Here is a 25,977-nt window from a genome sequence, read left to right as displayed (position 1 = left end):
AGAAAAAGGCAATATAATGTATGGGTTGAAAACATGGTCTCTGGAGCCAGACTGCCTGGATTCAAATTCTGACTATGCTTCTTATTAGCTGTGTGACCTTGAGCCAGTTACTCAGCCTCTCTGTGCCTCAGATTCCTAAGGGACAATAATAGTATTTATTTCAACCTCTTGTTGTGAAGATTAGATGGATTGATAAGTGAAAGGTATTTAAAATAGTGCTGGCACATAATTCCTTCTATCCAAGTGTTAATATTATTCAGGTTTTATGTTGTCTCTACCATGGTATGGCTTAGGATAGAATGTTCCACTCTCTGTTAGGAAGGCAGCATGTCAAGGCATCCCCTCTTTAGAGCAGGCTTCACATCTTTATTCCTCAGGCTGTAGATCAGAGGGTTCAGCATGGGGATGATCACTGTGTAGAAGACAGACACGACCTCGTTCTGTTCCATGGAACTGTGAGAGCTTGCCTGAGCATACATGAAGGTGATGGTGCCGTAGAAGATGCAGATGACTGCGAGGTGAGAGGCACAGGTGGAGAGTGCTTTGCTCTAAGCCTTGAGGGAACGCATCCTGCAGATAGTCACCAGGCTGTAGGCATAAGAGACCAGGATAATGATGATGGTAAAGAGGATAATCAAGGCAGAAGATGAGAAGACAATGGCCTCAGCCTTGGCAACGTCTGCACAGGCAAGTTGGAGCACAAGGGGGATGTCACAGACATAGTGGTTAATGATATGGGGGCCACAGTAGAGCGGCTTGAAGATGTACCCAGTCAGTAAAGCTGAATTGGCAACAGAAGCCATATAGGTGACTGCCACCAGTTGGACACACAGATGTTGGGACATGCTGATTTTGTAGAGGAGAGGGTGGTAGATGGCAGCAAATCGGTCATATGCCATAATGGCCAGGAGCAGACACCCAGCAGTACCGTGGAGAGTCATGAGGGTCATCTGGACCAGGCAGCCTGCAAAGGAGGTGGACTGGCTTGAGGTGAGGAAGCTCTGCAGCAACCTGGGGGTGTTTAACGTGGAGAAGGAGGAGTCTATGAAGGAGAGGATACTCAGCAAGAAGTACATGGGCGTGTGGAGCTGCGGGTCTGTGTGGATCAGGGTGATCATGGCCAGGTTGTCTGTGAGGGTAACTGAGTAGATGAACAGGAAGAGTGCAGAGGATGCCCTTGAGCCCTGCCTGCTCTGTGAGCCGCAGCAGGAGGAACCAGGTGACGCAGGTGCAGTTCTTTGCTGTAGTGCCCCTGTCACTGCAGAGACACCAAGTAAGACATGCTTGTACCCTAGAGGCAGACCCTGGATTCAGTGTCTGAAGCTCTTTTAATTCCCCAGAATGGGCAGTGCTAGAGGAACTGGGGAGGGGACACTGGCATGAACTGATCACCTACTCTGAGTCATGTGCTACCTCATTTCCTAAACAGCTATTGAAACTTCATAATACTTTCTCACTTAAATATTATGCCCATTTAAGTATTCACAATAGCCAAGACATGGAAACAACCTAAATGTCCATCGACAGAGGAATGGATAAAGAAGATGTGGTACATATATCCAATGGAATACCACTCAGACATGAAAATGAACGAAATAATGCCATTTGCAGCAACATGGATGGACTTAGAGATTATCACACTAAGTGAAGTAAATCAGACAGAGACAGACAGATAATATATGATATCACTTATATGTGGAATCTAAAATATGACAAATCAACTTATCTATGAAACAGAACAAACTTATGGTTGCCAAGAGGGACAGGGCAAGGGGAGGGATGGATTGGGAGTTTGGGATTAGCAGATGCAAACTATGAATAATCAACAAGTTCCTACTGTATAGCACAGGGAACTATATTCAATATCCCGTGATAAACTATAATGGAAAAGAGTATGAAAAAGAATGTATATATACATATAACTGAATCAGTTTGCTATATAGCAGAAATTAATGCAACATTGTAAATCAACTATACTTCAATAAAATAAATTGTAAAAATGTATAGAACATAAAAAATTATGTCCATTTATATTTAGTGAGAGTATCAATTTGTCCAAGGTAAAAGAGCTAGTACATAAAGAACGTGGGATTAGAATTCAGTCCAAGTAACAATCATATGTCTATTATATAGTTATAATAATTTTCTCTTCCCCAAATTTCCTGTTCCATGGAGAACTGGCATCACTAGTGAGTGTTGGAGGCCGGTATGTTGGTCCAGAGAGGGAATACATGGAAGTGTTAATTTGTTATTTATTTGGGGGCAAAGGCTCCAACAGTACTAGTCCCCAAGGCCAGGGACATTGAAATCAAGCCTAATGTCATCATTAATATAAGGTGACTCAGTAGAGCAGTGATTTCTCCCAGTGTTGTAGGTTGAATTGTATCTTTCAGGAAGATTTGTTGAAGTCCTAACCCCTGGTACCTGTGAATGTTACCTTATTTGTAAATAGGGTCTTTGCAGAAGTAATCAAGTTGAATCATATTCGATTAGGGTGAGCCCTCAATCCACTATGACTGGTGTTCTTATAAGAAAAGAAAATGGAGATACAGGAGATGATACGGGAGAATGCCATGTGAAGACACGGATACAGAGGCAAGATGGCCATGTGAAGACAGAAGCAGAGGTTGGAGTGATGCTGCAAGCCAAGGATGTCTGGGGCTTCTGGGAGCCAGAGAGACAAGGAAACATCCAGCCCTTGAAGCTTCTGAGGGAGCACATCTCTGCCAACACCTTCATTTTGAACTTGCAGCCTCCAGAACTACGAGGGAGTGTATTTTTCTTGTTTTAAGTCACATAATTTGTGGTACTTTGTTACAGCAGCCCTAGGACACTAATACACCCAGCTGGGGACACTCCTGGCTATTGGTACAGGCCTCCTGAGCAGTTGTCAGGAGACTGGGCTTTCTTTTTTTTTTTTTGGCCATGCCACATGGCATGTGAGATCTTATTTCCCTGACCAGGGAGCAGTGGAAGTGCAGAGTCTTAACCACTGGACCGCCAGGGAAATCCCTGAGGCTGGGCTTTCAGATCTCTCTCTATTGACAGAGCTAATAATCCAAGGGGAGAAAATTAAACGCAATAAATTAAAACAAAGTCATTTATTAGTTACCACTAACTAAGAAAAATATTTGTATGGGAGAATAGGCAGCTACATTAAATATGAAAACTCCAGTTCAACAAAACCATGACCAAAGAACCAAAGTCTTGTGTTTTAGCTATAAATAACAAGGCAGTAGGACATGCCAGATTTGTGGTATTGGGGTCCAGTGCAGGGCATGGTTCTGAACTGGAGGTGAACTCTTTCACCAGAGAGCACAGGTCAGAGTGTTCACACACCTAACCTCCCCAGAGGAGCCCACATGTTTATGTAAGTTTTCTCAGCTGTTGTCATGCTCCCAAGAATTTGCCTCTAAGCATCCTCGCTTTTTAGGTTTTCAGATAACCAAGGCTGCTGTTTGGAGGGGAAGCCCTTGTATGGGATACTGGCCAGGGCCTTCTGTCGTTGGTTGGACATCATTGGTTGGACATCAGTTCTGATTGGTTGAGTGTAGGTTCTGATTGTTGGAGCATCTGTTCGGATTGGTGCCCATGGCGTTCTGGTTGTTAAATGTTTGGAATTCTGTATCATCTGGATGAGGCTGGGAACAAAGGAGGAATAAGGTAGGGCCTCTTCAGAGTATCTCAGGATAGCTAGAAATAAGTGGCGTCTGATCAAAGCTGGTAATAGGGCTTTGTGCTATCAGTATCTATTGGCAACTCGGCCTCTTGAAATATAAAAAAGTATGTACAGATTTTATCTATGGAGAGCACCAGTGGGGTTGCTTCCTCTCTGCTCATGGTGTTTCCTTTCTTAAAGAGGGATATCCATTGTGTAATACACCTGACCCCCTCTTCTCCTGGAGGAGGGATGCCTTTTGTGATCAATGGGTTTGGGATAAGGCACTCTGGAGCTATCCCAGGTAGCTCTGCTTTGCTCATTGGAAGCACAGGTTCTGCTCTGCTCTATTTCTCCGTAATGTAGACCTTAAAACTAGGTCATTGTCTGTCCAATTTTTAAGAAGACCACTTACAAGGATGAGTCATGTTCTGCAGTACCCAGTTGCATCAGTGATGCAGGTGGTATTTTGCTCTCTGTCTGCGTTTCTTCTACCTCATCTCTCTTAATTGGTTCAGAATTAGCATAGAGAGGAGAGATGTTAGTTATTGTGGTCCTTAAAGACCTCAGCACAGAGAAAACCAGAAGGAAGCTGGCAGGGGTGCTTTGCTTGGCCTGTCTCTTCAATAATTCCATGACCTGGGCTCACTCATCTCTAGCACACTGATAGAGTTTAAGGGGTGAGTTGGCTGAAACAATGGGTGTGATTGAACCCTGGAGGAGCTGGATTCACAGTAATAAATTCCTGGATGAGAAAGCAGAAGGACAGCCCCCTCCAGTTCCTCTGCTAAGATGTTGATGAGGGGCTGCCATGGCAATGAGAGTACATGAATGAGAATGAAGTGTCCTGACAAGAAAGAAAAGAGAAGACTTATCAAGGTCAGAAGAGGGGTGGCTCATGAAGGTGGAGGTCATCTCAAGATGAGAAAGTCCCTGAGAGTTTCTGAAGATCTCCTGTTCCCATGGATACCTTACAGAGCCAAGGATGGGTTCTGCTTCTCTCTCTGACACCTCTGCTCTTGCCTTGGGCACAGGAACTTGCCACTTTTGGCTATAACTTTAATTCCTTGATATTTGTGTGTAAAGTACAGTGATCAGTAGTTTGGAGTCTCAACTAATTTCATAAATTTTTTTTTTTTAAATTTTGGCCATGCTGCACAGCTTGTGGGATCTTAGTTCCCTGACCAGGGATTGAACCCGTGCCCTCAGCAGTGAAAGCGAGGAGTCCTAACCACTGGACCACCAGGGAATTCCCAATAAATACATTTCTTTTGATAGAAAGAGCTTTAGTGAATGGGTGAAGAAACTGGAGTTTTCAGACCCCCAGGGTTAGTCCAGGTACTATTTATTCCTTGCTTTTAAAAATAAACATTTGGGCTTTCCTGGTGGTGCAGTGGTTGAGAGTCCGCCTGCCGATGTGGGGGACACGGGTTCGTGCCCCGGTCCACATTTCACGGAGCGGCTGGACCCGTGACCCGTGGCCGCTGAGCCTGCACGTCTGGAGCCTGTGCTTCGCAACGGGAGAGGCCACAACAGAGAGAGGTCCGCGTACCGCAAAAAAAAAAAAAAAAGAGAGGATAGAATGTGAGCAGTAAAAGCCAAGAGGCCCCTGGGACTTCCCTGGTGGTCCAGTGGTAAAGAATCTGCTTTCCAATGCAGGGGACGCTGGTTCCATCTCTGGTCAGGGAACTAAGATCCCACATGCCGCAGGGCAACTAAGCCGGCGCACCACACCTACTGAGCCTGCGTGCCTCAACTAGAGAGCCTGCGTGCTGCAAACTACAGAGCCCACGTGCTCTGGAACCCTTGCGCCACAACTAGAGAGAAGCCTGCCCGCCACAAGGAAAGATTCCCGCATGCCTTAACGTAGATCCTGCGTGCCGCAATTAAGACATGATGCAGCCAAATATTAAAAAAAATAAAATAAAAAGCCAAGAGGTCCCTGGGTACAACCCTAAGGAAATTAATTTCAACCTTCCTGTGCACTGCTTCTGAGCTCCAATTTTTTCCCAGTCACCTCGGTGAAGGGACTGATCAGATTTGAATGGTGTGAGCATGGTTCATGAGAAAGGGAGGATAAAGGAATCTAAGCTCTTACTGGTATTAGGATTCCACCTCTCAGCCCGCTTACCTGTGGTTGAGCAGAGACCATCCATCGATGAGCCTTGTTTTTGCAGACCTCTTGGGGTGTTCCTCTCCCCTTTTCATTAATTGCCCCTGACCAGCTTTCTCAAGAGAACTTCTCAACCAGTTGTAACAAAGCTGGGAAGACTCCCGTCTTAAGTTTCGTCTAGTTTTTTTCATCATGACCCCTAGAGTTAAGAATTGTGCCAGTGGGAATTCGTGACTGGTCCTCCCAGGAGCAGTCCTAGAACTGCAGGTTTTCTCCAAGGTATGCTGGAGAGGTCTTGGGGAGGGTTGTCTGGGAACCCGTGAGGAGCAGGGATTCTCCATTAAATGCCAGGACAGATGCTCTTCATTTACAGTGTCCATCTCTGGTGGGCCTGTCTTCAGGTTACTGAGACTCAAAAGGCCGAGATGTGCACAGGGGCACGAGTCCACATAATCCCCAGGTCTCACAAGAAGTGAGTGAAAGTGATAATGACATCAACATATGTGCCCTCTTGGATGGTCTAGACGTGGCTTCCCCAATTGTTATTTCCTTTGATCCTCAGAATGTCCCTGGGAAACAAGCATGTATATTTGCTGTAAATATACAATAATGGGATTATATCATATTTGCTTTATTCACTTAACAGTATTGAAACTACATCTCTCCACCTAAAAAAAAACAACATAATTCTTCCCACCTACAAAATAGCTCTATTGTCTTTGTAAAAATAACACATGCTAGTTGTAAAAAATTTAAACAACACAGAAAAGAACCAAGAAGAGAGCAGAACAACATCTAAAATCCTGCCACCACAGAAAATGGACATTGGTGAGTGTTCGTGTTATAAATTTCTCAATGCAATCATGACCATGATTTTCCATAAACAGAATCAAACAGAGTTATACTACATAAGATATTCTGTCATTTACTTTCTCACTCATGCCATGGGCATTTCCCTATATCAATCAATAAGTAATAGTCTACATAATTGTTTTTAATCACTGCATGTTTTTTATTGTGTATGTGTGGCATCATTTACTTGTCCCCCTGGGTTGACAATAAGGTATTTCCAACTTTTCACTGTTATAAATAACTTTGACAGACACCCTCAGCTATGGGCGCTGGAGGGCCAAGTCCAGTGAGAACAGGGAATAGAAAGACTGCTTTTCCCAGGCCAGGAAGGAAGACACTGGCTCACTCCTTGGGGACTCTACCACCTCGGGTTTCCACAATCCCAGGGGAAATCACCTCATAAAGCAAGAGGCCTTGTTAAGCAAATGACTTGTTTGGGTAAAAGAAATTCAGTCCCTAGACTACAGATCTGGGAGAGAGTCACAGCAGGTGAGCGACTGGATTGCCCAAGTTTCCTGCAGATAAGAGGGGGTTTATTCACTTGGGAAGACCTGCTGAATCTCGCAGTGAAACAGTGCTGAGTCCTCTGACCTTTGCGCTGCATCCCAACCTGCACGAGGTGTCTGATGCATCTGTCCCGCAAATGCCCCCTTCATGCTGCCAGCCCTCTACTCATGAATGCAGTGTTCCTTCATGTGCTACATTTTATTCTGATGCCTAAGAGTCAGTGCTCCTCCTTGGAGCTCTCGGATAAGAATTCTTACCCATTCTCTTTCCTCACTTAAATTAAGCTTGGCCGCATCACTAGGTGTGGCCCCGTGCGTGTGAATGGACGTGATTTGTGCCCTCTCTGAGCATACATGCCTCAGGAGCCACCCCATGGTCTCCCATATCCCCTCTCTTCCCTCTGCTATGACACCAGCCATGTCCAGGATATAGGGGCTTCTCTTACATGAGCCTGAATCTTGGAATGAAAAGGAGCAGACGCACGACGGACTCATGATAGACGTGAACACGAGTGAGAGATACCCTTTCTGCTGCTGTGAGCCAATGAGATGTGGGTATTGTCTGTTAATGCAGCAGCCTGAGCTGCCTGATAGCTTCTTCCAGGGCAAACTTCTTCTCTTGGTTGTAACCCCAGTTCTATCTCATCTCTCCTAATTCAGATGGTCCATGCTTCTCGGTCCAGGCTCCTTCCTGTTTCCTCTGAGAAGTCCTTTCTTCACACTTACTGAGCCAGCATCTAGCTAACTGACCTAAGGCAATTTTCTAAAACTGTTTTGACTTTTAGTTAAAAACATTTTTTATTGAGATATAATTGACATACAACATTCTATTAGTTTTAGGTGTGCAACATAATGATTTAATATTTGTATATACTGAGAAATGGTCACAAGAAGTCTAGTTAACATCTGTCACCATACGTAGTTACAATTTTTTTCTTGTGATGAGAATGTTTAAGATCTACTCTCTTAGCAACTTTCAAATATGCAAGACAGTATCCTTAACTGTAGTCACCATGCTGTGCATTACGTCCCCATGACTCATGTATGACAATTCATTTTTTTAACATGAGGAGGTTCTAGTTGTTAGTAGCAGGTTCTATACAACCCCATTCTTTCAAGCCTGATTGACAAGTGATATGAGCACTTCTTCAGCTGAAACTAGTTCTCTATTAACTATCTCTGCTCACTTTGTGGGGTGAGATGGGAGAAACACACAGCATTAGAGCCTAGGCTTAATGTCACTGGTGGGAGGAAGTGAGGTGATGAAGTTCAGTTTCCATGGGAACAGAATAGAGTCTCATGGTAGCTTAAAAAAAAATAAATTTGAGCTTGGAGATCATCTCTATCCACATAGTTTATCTATTGGGACTGAGAGCTGAGACTTCCTATTTGGCAACATGACTTACCTGATTGTTCCCAGAAATTCAGGCCTAGGAAGATGTGATTGTAAACCAATAAATAACTTCACTGTTTGCTTCATGAAGTTCCTGCAGGCCAATTTATCTGAACAAATAGTTTGCTTCTCTAGGCAAACATCTCTCCTATTAAGACAATAGATCACTCACTTGGGTAAAGAATTTTCTCAACAAACAGTTTACTTACCAAGATTTGCTTTCAGGCCCTTCCCCCTTCTGTCAATCCTAAACTATAACGTCACAGACTTTGTCCAGCGTCCTGATCTGCTCCTTGAGGTGGAAGATCCACCTCAAACCCCTTGAATCCAGACCCCCCAAATCTATAAATATTTTCCATTGATTTCCTCCTATTGAGAACTACTAAGATTCTGTATTCTCTCTTATTATAGTAAGTCTAATAAACTTAGCTTTGGTCGAGAAACAGGTTTTCTGGTGGTGTTTCAAAGAGTTACCAATTGACAATCCATTCTTTACCCAGGGTGACTTGGGAACATTTTGCTTCCTGTTTTTGGGGGAGCCATTTTGTTTTCTGTTTTGGCCACCTGATAATTGAGAAGAAAAGCAGAGTTACATTACCTGTAAGGCAGGTTACCCCATCAGTATATGTTTTATCAATACGAAGGTTCGTTGGTACTGCCAAGTGGGTTCAGATTTCATGTGGATATCAGGACTGGAAGTGACCTTCCTTAGATCATATTTTCTAAATACTTCCTTTTGCACAAGGAAAAACTGAGGTCCTGGTTCAGTAGACCCTTCTCTGATTTGGGGGAGAGATGCTACTTTAAGCAACGTCACTCCTTCTCCAAGCTCCCCATTTATGATTCAATCAGTGAATCACTGCTTGTCCACTCTTGAAACCAGCGTGGACTTGCCTTAGAAGAAAAAGTGGCTTCATTATTTGTTGTGACTCACGAAGAAACTCTACACTAGCATTAAGATGGAACTCAGGAAGGGGATGACGGAGAGGTAACTGGCTTAGGAAATTGGGGCTTTCTTTTGTGGCAAAAAGAGTGGGGCCAGAGCAGTGGCACCAAGGGCCCTTTCATTTCCTAATTTTTCCTGCCCCTTCTGTCCCATTTCTTTTTTCCTCTTCCAAGTGGCTCTTCAGGTGCTCTGTAGGAACTGAAAACTCCTGGTAGGAGTCAAGACTCTATGGGATTAACAGAAAAGCTGGGCCTTGGTGGGAAATAGGGAGAAGTTCTCTGGATTTTTTTGGAAGCAGTAGAAATGTAAGCTTGTATAATTTTCTGCAAAAACCCAAGGGGTTTTAGACATTCGAGTAGAGCGTAGGCTTTGGAATCAGCTGGACCTGGATCTGCCATTGAACTATATTTGACCCTAGGTTTCTTGGACTCTCAGTTTTCTCATCTGTGAGATAGGCATAATCTACTCATAGAATTGTTATGAGGGTTAAATGAAATAGTGTGTATGTGGTGCCTCCCAGAATTCTTGGCACATAATATATGTTCAATAAATATTAGCTATGAATGATCGTTATTGGGCAAATGCCTCCTTCAGGGAGCAGACTGTTTCATAAAGTCCCGAGCCTTATAGAATAACGACAACTGGTATTCTTTTTATCTTCTGCTGTCTAAAAGCCGAAAATCCAAAGAGGAAATATATATAAATACATATGCCTTAATTAATATGCCCTGATTAACTACCCAGCACTGTGCTAGGCTCAGTGGGGGATGAAATGAAATACGAGCTTTGGTTCCTGCTTCAGAGAGCCTGCAGTTCAGTTGGGGAAGCGAGATACACAGCCAGATAGCAACGGTGAGCAGAGTTTGTAGGAATGTAACTCTGTGGGAATAATTCAGCACCGTCCCAGTGACAAATGTGCTTGTGTTTGTACGCTGTCCTGGGAGTGGAGAACTCAAGAATAAAGGAGGTTGGTGAGGAAACAGGTGCTGGGACAGCGTACGCTTCACTGCAGCCTCTGAAGTGCTGTCTTTGGCCACTGTCTCTTATCAGGGGCAATAGAGCTGTGGAGGAGAGGTCAAGGTCAGGTGCCAGAATAGGAGAGGATGGGTCTTTAAAAGAAGCTTAACTCCAAACATATTTTGTACGTAAGCAGGAGTCTGGAGGGATCTGAAATACCCCTTTCTGAGTCTGGCTCCTCACAAGTTAGGTTTGACTTCCAATGGCCTTAAGGACAAGGAATCTGATATTTGCCTTGCCCCCAAGGGTACCACCTATTGGTCTAACTTTGTGTCTGACCCTGATTTCACTCATGATGCTGCCTTTCTTATCTTGACCTGGGTTTTGAACTCTTATCGTTCTTCTCCTGGTATTTGGCCTTTGACTCATCCTTGGTGTAGAGTTACCGCGCTCTGCAGGATCTGAGTACTTGTCCTGGCTCTGTCCTGCTACAGGACCTCAGGGTTTAGCCCATTGTCTTGAGACTCCGAGAGCTGGCTGAGCCTATATGAACACGATGGTGCCATTGAAGAGGGAGATGACAGTAAGATGAAAGTCACGGATGGAGGGAGCTTTGCTTTGGGCTTTCAGGGGATGCATCCTTCTGGTCATGACTAGGATGACAGTGACAATGGAGAGGGTAAGCAGAACAATGGAAGGGGATGGCCTCAGCCTTGGCAAGGTCAGCACAGGTAAGTTGGAGGTTAGGCAGAGAGGCAGAGGTCGCAGAAGTACTGATGAACGGTGCTGGAGCCACGGGAGAGCAAGATGAAGATGTTATTTTGCATGACCACATCACTGATACCAGCAGCCAATGCCCTTTTAATGCCCAGAATAAATAATCCTAGAAGAAGTGGGGAAGCTGGTATCAGGTGATCATCTACTCTAAACCATGCTATATGCTAAGCCTTTTGCCATATAAGTATTTAATCTTTACACAACGTTCTTGTTTACAAATTAAGCTAGATTGTACATGGCAAAACCAGACTCAGACACCAGTCCTGTCTGATTCCATGACCCACGTAGCTTCTGTTTCACCTTATGCTCTCATGAATCTACAATCTTCTGTCTCAGGATTTCTGGTTCATAGGGAAAGAGAAAGAAGGAAATTTGGGAGAGTGATTGGGTGGCTAAGGAGGTAGATTCATTACCCAGTAGGTCTGGGTTGTATTTAGGAACATGTGATTTCTCAGTGACGGCTAAGCCTGGGGAAGAGGACATGAGGGGCGAGCACGGCAAGTGAGTTGGCGTTAACCATGGGTTATGGTGATCACACTGAGGGAAAACTCTGGCTTCCCCCAGCAGCTCCACTGTGGAGACTCAGTGCTGGGGCTGCCAGGGCAGCGACCCACATTTGGGCTGAATGTCTGAGCCCAAGTCTTGTGACTGTGGAAGTCAGAAGGGGGAGAGGCATGAAGGCAGCGATGTCAGATAGGAACCGCTAAGAAATTTTAAACATCCCATCCTGCCCGTAAGTCCTCACGTCTGTCTCTGGTCTTCCTTCTTGCTTTGGTCTTCTAGGGCACAGTTTGAGAGCCTGCCTGTTTTGCTCACATCACTTGTTTACTGACAACTTTGTAAATTGAGTGATTGGGTCATTTTTATAAAGAATTGCAGTTTTGAGCTTCAAAGAGCATGTGAGTAGAACAGCAAACTGTCTGTTGGATGCAACAGTAACACCCAAGGGAAGCTTCACTGCTCAGACCCTGAGGTCCTGCTTCAGATACAGACACGGTGTTTCCTGGGCATAGAGTTTTCTGGGTGATAATGACTCTGGAGGGCTGGCCTTGAAACTTCAGTCTCTCAAGTTATCAAACATCCTACTTTATGAGCATCTTAGAGTAGAAGAATGGGGTCTGAGATTGACTGGTACCCCTCCATGGAACAAATTCATCTTTACAGGGCTTATCCACACACTGCCTATGAGCCAGGCTTGCTTCCCATATAGCTCAGCTTCTTGGGACTGGCCAGTTTCTCTGAGGTCTCGGAGAGGGTAGGGATGAAACGGGGTCTGTGACACTGGTGGGGGGTGTGGACAGCATTCAGGATCCTGTGGAGAAGGCAGGGTGGCCACACCCTAGCGGGATCCATGAATCTTCTGAAGGATATCTGTCCATCTCCCTCTCCTTGAGATACTAGTTTCCTCTGGCCAGCTCCAGTTGGAGGTGCCCTTAGACTGTCTTGGATTCTTCCTCCAAGGGAAGGCCCCTGTCTTATCTAATTTTGGCTCCTTCCATCCTGCCCCAAGTTGTCCCTGGAAGTGATGTCTGGAGAGACATTACGCTTGGTGAGTGAAGTTATCAGCCGCTGGAGAGCTTGAGTTTTCCACCGAAGATCCCAGTGCCAGGGCCGACTCCCCACTTCATTACAATGTCCCTCCCCCAAAGACTTTTAGGGTTAGTTTAAATGAGTTTGAGACCCTTGAGAACAAGATGAACATCCAGGAGATTCAAAGTGATTTATCCCCCCTTTCCATCTGTAAACAGGAGATTTTAGGGATCATCTCTATTCTACATAGGACAGACCTGAGGCCCAGCAAGGCTGACCAATTTTTCTCAGGTGCTGGAGCCAGTCATTGGTAACAGTAAACACTCATTCAACACTGACTGTTTGCTTGGACTGTGATCCATTGTAGCCCAGTGCTTTGGCTGCCTCTCTGGGACCACAGACCAGTCTTCCTTTTAGCACCTGTGGCTTGATCTGCCCCTACCTTTGGCTTCACTTCCACCCAATGGAAAGTTCTAGATCTTCAGGTACTGGCTGGGCTCTGGGTGCTCTAAAGATGTGTAAATAAAAATTTAATTCAAATGCTCTTGAGAGAGGTAACACTTTGACTTAATTTCGAACCAACATTCCAATGACTCCTATTGGGTTCTATGCCAGATGGTTTTAGGTGAAGGGAGAGGGGAGGAGAGGGCTGGGTTCCATTTGGAGAGGGCAGTATGTGGGGGTCTGAAGGAATTGGATGCCTTGTCTCTCTGGGGAAACTTTGCCATGTCACCAGCTGCTCCTGCACTCACACCTCTGCCTTGTCTTCCCTCCATTCCTCTTAGGCTACTCACCTATCAATTTTGGGGGAACCTGTTCACTTCTTAGTCTGTGACTAGGTTGCCTAGGGCTGTTGGCAACATGTGCTCAGGAACTGGTGAAGTTAGGAAGCAGAGTCTGAGCTTACCAGGGCAGTGAAGGAGGGGTTGGCTCCTCCCCTTCTCTGTTTCCTGGTCCTCTGCATCTCCTTGGCCCTAAGGGAAATTATTATTTAAAGAAAACTTTCTAATTAAGCAAATGGCTTATTTTCATGAAAAGACTGCAGTTCCTAACTTCCTGAGTCTGAGATGGAGTATTGCGGAGGTGGTAGGGGACCGGCTGGAGCCTGCTCTAGCCTTAGCATGTGTGACGGTTAATTTTATGTGCCAACTTGGCCGGACAAAAGGATGCACAGATAGTTGGAGAACACTTCTCAGTGTGTCTGTGAGGGGTTTCCAGAAGAGATTAGCATTTGAATTGGAAGGCTGAGTAAAGAAGATGGTCCTCACCAATGCGGGTGGGCATCCTCCAGTCGGTAGAGCGCCTGAATAAAACAAGAAGGCCGAGGAAGGGTGACTTTGCTGTTTTTATTTGAACTGTGGGACCTCCATCTTCTCCTGCCCTCAGATATTGCTGATCTGGGTTCCCGAGGCTTCAGAATCTCACCACAACTTACGTCGATAGCCCCCTGGTTTTTAGGCTTTTGTTCAGACTGAATTACAGCACTGTCTTTCCTAGTCCTCCAGCTTGCAGACGGCAGATTGCGGATCTCAGCCTCCATAACTGCGCCAGCCAATTCCTATAATAAATCTCCTCTTATATCTATCTATCCATATATATCCCGTTGGTTCTGCTTCTCTGGAGAAGCCTAGTACAATATGTTAAGAAAAATGACCTCAAACCTGTACATAAAGCCGGGAGGTGATTCCAATATCGTCACTAAGCATTGATCAACGGGTTCACCCATGGATTAATTAGTTTTCTAGGAAGAAGTTTCACCTTGGCATCTGTGAAGTTACAGGTGAATGACTTATCTGCTGGAGATGTAACTGCTTCTTTGTCTTCTTCACAGGCCTCAAGCCCAGCTGTATTGCCCTTAACCCAACCTGCCTATACTCCCCTTTTTTCTTCCCCATCAGGATCTAAGATGGTCAGGTTTTGTTTTTCCCTCTTCCCCATTTATATCATCCACATTCTTTTTTTTTTGTGGTACGTGGGCCTCTCATTGTTGTAGCCTCTCCCGTTGTGGAGCACAGGCTCCGTGCGCGCAGGCTCAGCGGCTCCGCGGCATGTGGGACCCTCCCGGACCGGGGCACGAACCCGTGTCCCCTGCATCGGCAGGCGGACTCTCAACCACTGCACCACCAGGGAAGCCGCATCCACATTCTTAATCCCATGCTTTTTCGCCCTCCCTGGCTGATTCATAAACTGAAGTAATTCAGTGGATTAGGGAACTCAGAGTTAGAGGTAACCAGGCAAAGCATAAAACACATTTGCAACCCATCTCCTGTTACCTAGGATTCCCAGGTTGGCAGGGATGTGGGGACACCAGCATACATGGAACAGGGTTCAAGCCAATTTTATTTGAATCCCCAAAAGATACTGAACCTCAGTTGACATCTGGGTTTCACAATACATTCCACCTCCTTTTCCCCACTCTTAAATTAGTAAGACTGATTTCTGTTACGATACAAGTAGGGTTTTGTCTAAAAACATAAAGGTAATTTGATTTTGATTGAAGAAAGCTGTATGGTCTTTCAGCCTTTAATTTTGTTTAATTGGCCATTTACATAGAAATAATAGCTCATGACTGCCTTAGAGCACATTTTGGGCCCTGGCCAATTGGAGCCTCCGCTCTCTCCCACAAAGTCGAGTGACTACTGTCTCCTCCCTATACTCAAACACCACATGCATTATTTCTCCAACATCATGTATTCAGAAAGGCAACATTCCCTGTAGAGCCTTGTAGGGAAAGTTTCTCCTGTTGAAATATGTCATTTTCACTGTTTGGCATTCAATGGTCCTTTCCATATGTGGGAACTCTCAAGACGGGAAGAATATAGAATCTAGCTCCCACTTCTGAAGTGAAAGAAGGTCCTATTTCCACCTCCCAGGGCTTTGTACAACAGAAATGTGGATGTAGGAGCTCAGTGGATGTAAGATATCCTTGCTGGATGTAGTTAATATATCAAGAGATGTAGAATAGCTACGTTGCCAGACAGGTGAATGCTCCTGCTTAGGACTTGAGCTTCAGGGAATGATGGGAAGGTCTGGGATCAGTTAGAGATGATACACAGCTGGATGCTATAGAGGGGGGGTGTGGTGGCTAGTGCAGGTGGCTGTGTCCAGCAGCTGAGTTGTGTTGAAAGCTTGGGGCAGCAGTGCTAGCTGCAGCCATGGAGAGTGCCCAGAGGTGGTGCTTCCTATGGTGCTATCCTGCACAGACTACTCTTGTGGCAGGCTCTTAGCTGTGCCTTGCCTCTCTTGGTTCTTGTCCCGGCTGGGTTCTCTAGGCTTCTCTTCTATCTTATGGGCTACCAGATACTTTTCTAACAAATTACTTTTCTGCTTAGCTTAAGGACCCTAACTTGTGCAGAGGCCTTGACATATTTATTCTTTAGGCTGTAGACCATTGGGTTCAGCATGGGGAACACAATGGTGTAGAACACAAAGAGGATCTTGTTACAGGCCGAGGCAGTTTCAGGGTTGGATTGGACATATACAAGGAGCACAGACCCATAGAAAAAGGAGAGGGCAGTGAGGTGGGAGGCACAGGTGGAGAGGGCCTTGCGCTGGGCCTCCAAGGACCTCATCCTACAGATTGTGACCAGGATGTAGGCATTCGAGACCAAGATGACTGAGATTGTGGGGACAGTGACCAAGGCAGAAAAGACGAGCAAGATGACATTGGCCATGGTTGTCTCTGAGCAGGCCAGTTGGAGCATGGCGGGGTGGATATCACAGAAGTAGTGATCAATGATGTTGGGACCATAGTAGGGCAAGATGAAGGCATTCCCTGTCTGAACAGCTGAAATGAACACCCCAGCAGCATAGGTGGCCACCACCAGCCAGACACACAAACGCTTGGACATGAGGGTGTGGTAGAGGAGAGGGGGGCAGATGGCCACGAATTGGTCATAGGCCATCATGGCCAGAAGCAGACACTCCCCTGTGCCATGGAGGATCATGAGGGCCGTCTGGACCACACAGCCCACGAAGGAGATGGACTGGTCAGTGGTGACGAAGTTGATCAGCAGCCTGGGAGTGAACACGGAGGCACTGCAGATGTCAAGGAAGGAAAGCACACCCAGGAGGAAGTACATGGGGGTGTGGAGGGTGGCGCTGGCGTGGATCACATCTATCAGGCCCAGGTTGCCCACCAGAATCACAGAGTAGATCAGCAGGAAGATGGCAAAGAGGAGTTGAGTTGTTTTTGGTCTGCGCTGTTTGTGAGGCCCAGCAGGATGAATCCCTTCACTGTGGTGTGCTTCTGACCCCAGGCCATTGAACTGGTATGTTTCTCGCATGACAATGAAGAAGAGGAGGAGAAACAAGAATGGAGAAACAATAACATTCTCATCAAAGAGGTAGCCTTTAACATCTACTACAAGTGAAAAGTCACGTGTATCTCTGAGTGGTAGATTGTTCTCGAAATCCCACAGCAATCCCATGATGTCACAATCATGCTTGCGTGCTAAGTGTTCCCTGTCTCTCTTAGGATAATGTCTAAATTCTTTAATCTGCTAGATGTTCTCTTTGAAACACCTCCATGCTCCCCTGCTCTCAGTTTACCCTCTAGCAATTCTGAAAAACTTACTTCTACAGACATACGATGTTATTGCAGATGTCGGTGTCTTCACAAATTCAACATTTTCTTCTTGGAATGTCCTTGGGTCTCTCCAAATCCAGCTTAGAGGTCTGTTCCCTTCCTCTCTCCCCTGGATTTCACAAATACTCCTTTAGTTGAATTAATAGCACCATATTTTAACATAAAGCCCATCCAATATTACTCAGCCATAAAAAAGAATGAAATAATGCCTTTTGTAGCAACATGGATGGACCTAGAGATTATCATACCAAGTGAAGGAAGTCAGAGAAGGACAAATACTATATGATATCGCTTATATGTGGAATCTAAAAGAAAATGATACAAATGAACTTACTTACAAAACAGAAATAGAGTCATAGATGTAGAAAACAAACTTATGGTTACCGGGGGGAAAGGGAAAGGGAGGGATAAATTGCAAGATTGGGATTGACATATACACACTACTATATATAAAATAGATAACTAATAAGGACCTACTGTATAGCACAGGGAACTCTACTCAATACTCTGCAATGACCTATATGGGAAAAGAACCTAAAAAAGAGTGGGGAGATATATATATATATATATATATATATATATATATACACACACACATATATATAACTGATTCACTTTGTTGTACATCAGAAACTAACACAATATTGTAAATCAACTATACTCCAATAAAAATTTAAAAAAATGCCCATCCATCTTTCCTATTGCATTTTTTTACTCCTAGTAGGAGGAGAGTTACTTAATATCTCAATAATTTGTGCCCTGATATCTATCACAGTGCCTCATGTCAATGAATGAATATAAATTAACTATAATTAGATAAGAAAGTCTTCCCACTCAGGTAATGTCAACTCAATCCTTTCGGTTGTTTTGGCCAAAACCTTCTAGCCATTTTTGACCTTTTTCCCCCACGACCCCTCATCGAATCCCTCAGCAAATCATTTTGGCTCTACCTTCAAAAGGTATACTGGTTTCTCACCCTCTTTTGAGAGGCGCCATCCTATCTTGCTTGGGTTATTGCAACTGGTCTTAGCTGGTGTCTTGTTTCTTTCTCATGAGGAGCAGCCAGGGTGATTCTGTTAACACCTGAAAGTCAGAACCCTCGCGGTGGCCCTCAAAGCCCACTCTGCTAGGCTGACCACTACTCTGACACCCTCTTCACCTCTCTGGCCTCTTCTCCTCCTCTCCCCACTCTCCCTAACCCTGCTCTAGCTACACGTCTCTCCTTACTCCTCTTAGGACACGCCAGGCATGAGTCAGGACCTCTGTGCTCACTGGCCCCTACCCTCGCTTTGCTTCAGTTAGCTGCCACATGGCTCCTTCTCTCTACTCCTTTAAGCTGTGGGTCAAATGTCACCTGCTTGTGCAGCCCTTCCTAAGCACCCTATTTAAAGGAAACTCTCTCCTACTCCAGCACTCACTATTCCCCTTCTCGGTTTGATCTTTTTTTCCTCGTAGGACTGATTCCCTCCTAACATGCTATATATGCATGACTGATTAGTTTATGATCTCTACCCTGACATTAGGATGCACGAACCGTGAAGCCAGGCATTTTTGTCAATTCTGTTCATTGCTGTATCTCCAGGGACTGGCACAATGTTGGCCCTCAATAGACTTCCCTGGCGGTCCAGTGGTTAAGACTCTGCACTTCCACTGCTGGGGGCATGGGTTTGATCCCTCGTTAGGGAACTAAGATCCCGCATGCCATGTGGCATGGCCAAAGAAAAAACATACAGAGTCTTATCAAGGCAAATCAGGCTGCAAAGAGGTTAGTTACTACCCAGATGGGTGAGTTTGGAATTCCACTTGCCCAAATCAGGTGACAAACATTGGAGAATAAGAATTGGGTAAGAAGTCCATAGCTTCAACCTAATCATGAGAAAACATCAGACAAACCCAAGTCGGGAAGCATTCCACACAATGCTTGACCAGTATGCCTCAAAACTGCCAACAGCAAAAATGACAAGAATGACCGGGAAACTGTCACAGATTGGAGGAGACTAAGAAAATTTAGCAACTCAATACAATGTGGTATCCCGGATTTAGAGACTGGAACAACAACAAAAAGGGACATTAGTGGAAAAACTGATGACATCTAAATAAATCCTATAGTTTAGTCAACCCTATTGCACCAATTTTAATTTCTGATTTTCAACAGTTGTACTGTGGTCATGTAGAGAAAGATGGATGAAGGGTAGACAGGAACTCTCTGTACTATGTTTATATCTCCTCTGTAAGTCTAAGTTCTTTTAAACTAAAATGTTCAAAAAAAAAGAATTAGGTAAGAGTAGAATTGAAAGATGATGCACTGGGTTGTGAAACTCAATACCACTGGAAGCTGGGGCCTGCGGTACCTTGTTATAGCAGCAGAACCTGACTACAGGAGCTGGTTAACATGAAGGATGCGCTGAACACTCGAGGGAGGAAGACCCATGTTCCCCTCTTCCAGTCTTGAAGTCGTAGCCCAAATCACTGACTCCACAACGCTCATCTCGAATCTTGGACAATCATTTGTAACTCCAGTTGCTGTGGGAGCCTCAGGGTGTCTTTTCAGATGGGTGTATGCTTTGCACCCTGCATTGATAATTGCGTGTAGGATCTATTTGTAAGATGACAAGTTTATGTGACAATTATACTATTTAATATGAACTTGAATACCTATTTGAATATATACATATTGCATCTGCATACTATTTAAGGTGCTTGAAACAATTAAGAGTGTCTAGTTAATTAGACTTGAAATATGGAGAATGATTAGCTAAACTGAATTAACTAAATCTATGTTCGATTAGACTCTGCTAAAATGCAGAACATTTGATTTACCAAAAATAAACATTTTGATTTAGTAATTTTCAGGAGTTGTTTAAATGTTTATGAAGGTACTTGAAGGGCTTGGAAATCAGGTACATTAAATTTGTGATTGTAGTTTAAAAAGTTTAAGAGCATTTAATCAATCATGTTTTATAAATAGTGTTTAAATGTTTAGGAGAATTTGCTCCTATAGGGTTTCTTTTTGTGACTTTACTTTGAATTATTTAAGAGAATTTGATTTTAAACAGCACTTAAGTTATTTGGGGGAATTTAATCTGTTAGATTTTTGGGCAAAGGAAGCATTAACCAAAGATCAAGTGTGATTGTTTAGAAGTTTTTTTCAAATTAATTAATTTATTTACCATTGGCAGTGTTGGGACTTTGTTGCTGAGCACAGGTTTTCTCTAGTTGCGGCAAGTGGGGCTATTTGTTGTGGTGCAGTTTCTTCTCATTGTGGTGGCTTCTCTTGTTGTGGAGCACAGGCTCTAGGCACACGGGCTTCAGTAGTTGTGGTGTGTGGGCTCAGTAGTTGTGGCGCACGGGTTTAGTTGCTCCGTGGCATGTGGGATCTTCCCGGACCAGGGCTCGAACCCGTGTCCCCTGCATTGGCAGGAGAATTCTTAACCACTGCGCCACCAGGGAAGCCCCGATTGTTTTAAATTTTAACAAACATTACTAGATATATAATTAAATTTATTATATTTAGAAATTGCATTTAACGGCCTAAGAAAAACTAGAAATTGCATTTAATGGCCTAGGAAAAACTAAGTTCCAAATTTACAACTCAGTAGAAAAATACTTGAAAAATAAAGAGTGGAAAAAAAGTGAGAATCTCAGGGTCCCAATTCCGTGAGGCCAATTTCTCACCATAGGACAATGTAGATGCTCGTTCAATTTTATTATTATTATGATGTTAATCCACCAAAGAGTTTCAGGTATCAGCTCACTTTAGTCACACAGTGTTTGGAGACTGTGTCACTCCAGTTGGTGGTCAACTTTTTAGACTTATCAACCAGTAAAGATCACAAATCCACAAAAAATAAATTTACAGATTAAGATATAATCAATTAATAAACGGTTTTAGATAATCCTTTCCATGTACAAAAGATCTGGACATTAAAAAAAGTTGCCTGTAACCCAGCACATTGCGGGAGCTGAAATACTTGTGGATTTGAATGTACTGACGGGGAGAAACAGGAAGGAGCCACAGGACTGAGAACCTGGAGAACCTAATTCCCTGAGGAGTGGCGCTCAGGGAGTTCTCCCGGGAGCTCCTCGATGGGGGTATGGTTCCAGTTCCACACTTGGTGATGTGACACTGGCAAGTCACTTGGAGAAAGCTGGGTCCTACGTACTCATCAAAGTGCAAAGGACAAGTCTTGGCTGGGCTTTTGGGATTCAGAGATGGTAAAAACAGAGGTGCTTTGAAAAGAATGAGGTGCTTATAATAATCCTGGGTGATGGTGGAGGGAGGAAGACATATTAGGAGGGAGGAAGACATATTAGGATGGAGGAAACAAATATTTGTTGAGCCTCTGCTCTGTGCTATTCTCCAGGCTAGGTGTTCCCCTCCATCCTGACCTCATCTGAGAGGTGAGTAACCTGCCTGAGGTCCCAAATGGATGAACTGATATTTGAAGCTGGATGGCTCTAGGGAGAGCAACTGGCATAACCCCCTCTTCATCGGAGGGAATCATAGCCTCAGGAAAGAAGGTAAGTAACACGAGCTAGGGAAATTACTTAATGAGAATCAAGAGATCATATAGGGTAACCAGAGAAGAACAGTGAGACCCAATAGTTCAGGCAGCCTGAATCAGATGTCTAAACCAGAAATAACTCGGGAGAACAGAACATGTCCTAAGTATAGTATGAGGTCCGTACAAGAGGACTTTTTAAAGGAAGTAATTGTTCTCCCACCTGGTTTCCAGTCACAGATTCTAGCGCAGCCATCCAATTATAGGAGGATCCTAAACTCTCACCGTTCACCCAGCCTCCGAGGGTGATCCAGGTGTGCAGAATTTCTGCCACCTGCAGAGGACTCAGACTGTCAATTCTTGACCTCAGTGGCAGGTCTCTTGGTTTCCAGAAGGGAAATCAGGACCCCCAGAGCATCCAGACTGAGCGCACACCTTTCACGGTCTCCCCAGCAATGACACAAGGCAATGCTACTCTGATCCTTGTTCTGAGAACTAACTCAGCTGGGGACTCACCAAGCGGGTACGTGAAAATGTTGAGTGAATCAATTTCATTGAATTTTTGGGTGGGTGGAGGTACAGAAATAAGAACAAGGGGATTGTCTTTCAATTTTAGTTTTTGTTTTTGAGTGGAACTGTGTTTCTATGGCACAAAATTCAGAAGGGACTACACTGAAAATAAGTCCTCCCATCCTGCCCCTTCTGATTCCCCAGTCACTCACCTCTCTTCCTCAGAAGCTACCAGTTTCCTGTGTATTTTTCTGTTGTTAGTCATTGCTTACATGAGCAATACGTGTACGTATATACCCTCCTTTCTCTTTTAAAAGATACAAATGGTAGCAAACTATAAACATTGTTCTGCATCTTGTTTTTCTTTTTAAACAACCTATTTTGGAGATCTTTCAATGTCAGTGATTAAATGCTGCTCATTTTTTCCCCCAAAAGATATTTCATGAACCTCTCTTTTAAGAAGTCTCCTAATGAGGGATATTTAAGTTATTGCTTCTCTTCTACAGTTACCAACAGCGCCTATCTTGAAGCAACTTTGGGTTAAAACAATTTGGAATCCAGAGCCATGAAACCTCCAATAAAAATATTAGTGTGCCAACCTCTGACTTGGTTTTCATGCAGAGAACTCGCAGCCTTGCTGGACTTTCCTACATTTCCTTTTTGGGGGAGAAGAAAATTTGTGGTTCTCAAAGGGACGCTGCCTGGTTTTCTCTTGCTTCATTTTTTTTCCCTCCTGGCCAGATGGCACTGATATTCACAAGCTGTGGTCACTGATCTTTAGCACCTGGTTACCAAAGAGAGATGCGCACCTGTAGCATCACAGGGTGCTCCTTAGAAACGCAGAGTCTGGTTCCTCCCAGCCCTCCTCCTGAATCAGATCTGCATTTTAACAAGATTCACAGTTGATTCCTATTCTGGTTAGAGTTTGAGACACTCTGACTAGCAACCCGAACGGATCCAGCGCTTGCGTGAATTGGATGCTGGTGGAGAACGACAGAGGTGAGGGGGGTCCTGGTCCCCATTTGTAAGATTCTGTGTTGAGGCTGATTCAGAAAGTGACCACACATTTGGTGGGAACATCTGAAAGTGACTTGGGAGGGCTGATGGGGCGATTGTCACGAAGGTAGAGGATTTGCTGAAGGGGAAAGCCCCTGAGAACTAGACATCCTCCTTCTAGCCTGGATGAAAAGATGTCAGAGAGAACCCTGGCCATGGGAGGGTCTCCTACCTTGCACAGGAGGAAAATTCACTGTCTTCCTTATGGGATTTTCCTGGTTTGTATATGTGTCCAAAGAAAAGCAATTAGCAGTTGATTGAACTAGCTTTTTTTTTTTTTTAAATACATTTTTATATAAGTGAGTAGAAGAGAAGTATTGAACTTAAAAACCAAGCCTAGGGGTTGCCTCACTGATGGGATGTCAGAGGACAACATATGGGTGCAGAGGCCTAGAGCCCAGGAGGACATGCAGACTTTGAATGTCGGGCCTCAAGAGTCAAGCTCCACGGAGTAATGGCGGACATCTAAGTGGCCTACAAGAGCTGGGGGACAGAGAGATTCTACACCATTCTTCCCTCGCCCACCCCCAACTATTGCAAATGCACTACCAAAGGGCAAACCTTTCATTGCCTTTCAGAAGGGTTTCTTTAGTCCACTGCTGGAGCCTGGGGCTGGTGGCTTGTTTCTGGGAAGCACTATTGCCTAGCAGTTAAGAACATGGGCCCTGGGATTGGCCAGATCTGGATTTGAATCCCAGCGCCAGCCCTTACTCGTTTTGTGGCCCTGGGCAAGTGATTCAACCTCATTCAGTTTTGTCTTCTGCAAAGTGGAGATAATAGTACCTACCCTTAGGGTTGCTGTGAGGATGAAATAAGATGATGCATTTGAAGCCCTTGTCAGCGTGTTTGGCAGAGAGTAATACTGACGGTCCCTGACTTACGATGATTTGACTTGATGGTCCCTGACTTACGATGATTTGATTTGACTTAAGATTTTTGAACTTTATGATGGTGCAAGAGCAATACACATTCAACGGAAACCATACTTTGAGTTCTGAATGTTGATCTTTTCCCAGGCTAGTAACGTGCTGTAAGATACTTTCTCCTGATTCTGGGCCGTGGCAGCAATCACAAAACAACCGATACACTTAAAACAATTCTGTACCCAGACAACCATTCGGTTTTTCGCTTGCAGTACAGTGTTCAATACATTACATGAGCTATTCAACACTTTATTATAAAATAGGCTTTGTGTTAGATGATTTTGCCCAAAGGTAGGCTAATGTTCTGAGCACGTTTAAGGAAGGCGGGGCTAAGCTATGATGTTCAGTAGGATGGGTGTATTTTTTTTTTTTTTTTTTTTTTTGCGGTGCGCGGGCCTCTCACTGTTGTGGCCTCTCCCGTTGCGGAGCACAGGCTCCGGACGCGCAGGCTCAGCGGCCATGGCTCACGGGCCCAGCCGCTCCGCGGCATGTGGGATCTTCCCGGACCGGGTCACGAACCCGTGTCCCCTGCATCGGCAGGCGGACTCTCAACCACCGTGCCACCAGGGAAGCCCTAGGATGGGTGTATTAAATGCATTTTCAACTAATGATATTTTCAACTTACGCTGGGTTCATTGGGACTAACCTTATTGTTAATCGAGGAACACCTGCATTCAGTGCTTGTTATTAATTCTAAACGGGGGCTTGAGGGTAACTGGGGAGAAGGGAAGCACAGGAGAAGAGGTGAGGGTCATCTGTGAGCACACTGACCTGTGGAGAAGCAGGGACAATCTCCCCTTGAATCCAGCTTCCAGAGACCCCCGGGAGTGACTTTCCTTCCCTGTGCTGTTGGCTGCATCCAGCCAGCTCCAGGGGTGGGTGTTCTCAGACCATCCTGTTGGACCTTTGGATCTCTCCTTCCTCTGAAACCTTCTGGATGAGCTCTTACCTGGTCTTTCCACCTGGGCCTGTGAGAATTGCCTTATTTTATTTTTTTAAAATATCTTTATTGGAGTATAATTGCTTTATAATGGTGTGTTACTTTCTGCTGTATAACAGAGTGAATCAGCTATACGTATACATATATCCCCGTATCTCCTCCCTCTTGCATCTCCCTCCCACCCTCCCTATCCCACCCCTCTAGGTGGACACAAAGCACCGAGCTGATCTCCCTGTTCTATGCGACTGCTTCCCACTAGCTATTTTACGTTTGGTAGTGTATATAAGTCCATGCCACTCTCTCACTTCGTCCCAGCTTACCCTTCCCCTCCCCTTGTCCTCAGGTCCATTCTCTACGTCTGCGTCTTTATTCCTGTCCCACCCCTAGGTTCTTCAGAACCTTTTTTTTTTTTTTTTAGATTCCATATATATGTATTAGCGTACGGTATTTGTTTTTCTCTTTCTGACTTACTTCACTCTATATACAGTCTCTAGGTCCATCTACCTCACTACAAATAACTCAATTTCGTTTCTTTTTATGACTGAGTAATATTCCATTGTATATATGCCACATCTTCTTTATCCATTCATCTGTCGATGGACACTTAGGTTGCTTCCATGTCCTGGCTATTGTAAATAGAGCAGCAATGAAACATTGTGGTACATGACTCTTTTTGAATTATGTTTTTCTCAGGGTATATGCCCAGCAGTGGGACTGCTGGGTCAC

The 25,977-nt window shown here is 44.6% G+C and overlaps 2 protein-coding genes across 2 annotated transcripts; both read right to left on the bottom strand.

Annotated features, from left to right (window-relative positions):
- Positions 1-314: 314 nt before the first annotated feature.
- Positions 315-14,272, bottom strand: LOC307189879 (olfactory receptor 5P55-like; the record flags this gene model as incomplete). Its single annotated transcript, XM_079928364.1, is given in 5 exon segments — positions 315-548; positions 552-1,167; positions 1,169-1,258; positions 14,001-14,035; positions 14,168-14,272. Coding segments are annotated over 5 exon segments (1,080 nt in total).
- A 1,768-nt stretch (positions 14,273-16,040) lies between these two features.
- LOC307190712 (olfactory receptor 5P55-like) lies at positions 16,041-16,996 on the bottom strand (the record flags this gene model as incomplete). Its single annotated transcript, XM_079930073.1, is given in 2 exon segments — positions 16,041-16,919; positions 16,922-16,996. Coding segments are annotated over 2 exon segments (954 nt in total).
- Between the last annotated feature and the right edge of the window lie 8,981 nt (positions 16,997-25,977).

Source organism: Stenella coeruleoalba (assembly GCF_951394435.1).
Source record: "Stenella coeruleoalba genome assembly, chromosome: 8".
NCBI lineage: Eukaryota > Metazoa > Chordata > Mammalia > Artiodactyla > Delphinidae > Stenella > Stenella coeruleoalba.
The sequence above is the reverse complement of the archived record's forward strand: the minus strand, read 5'-3'. Positions and strand labels throughout refer to the sequence as shown.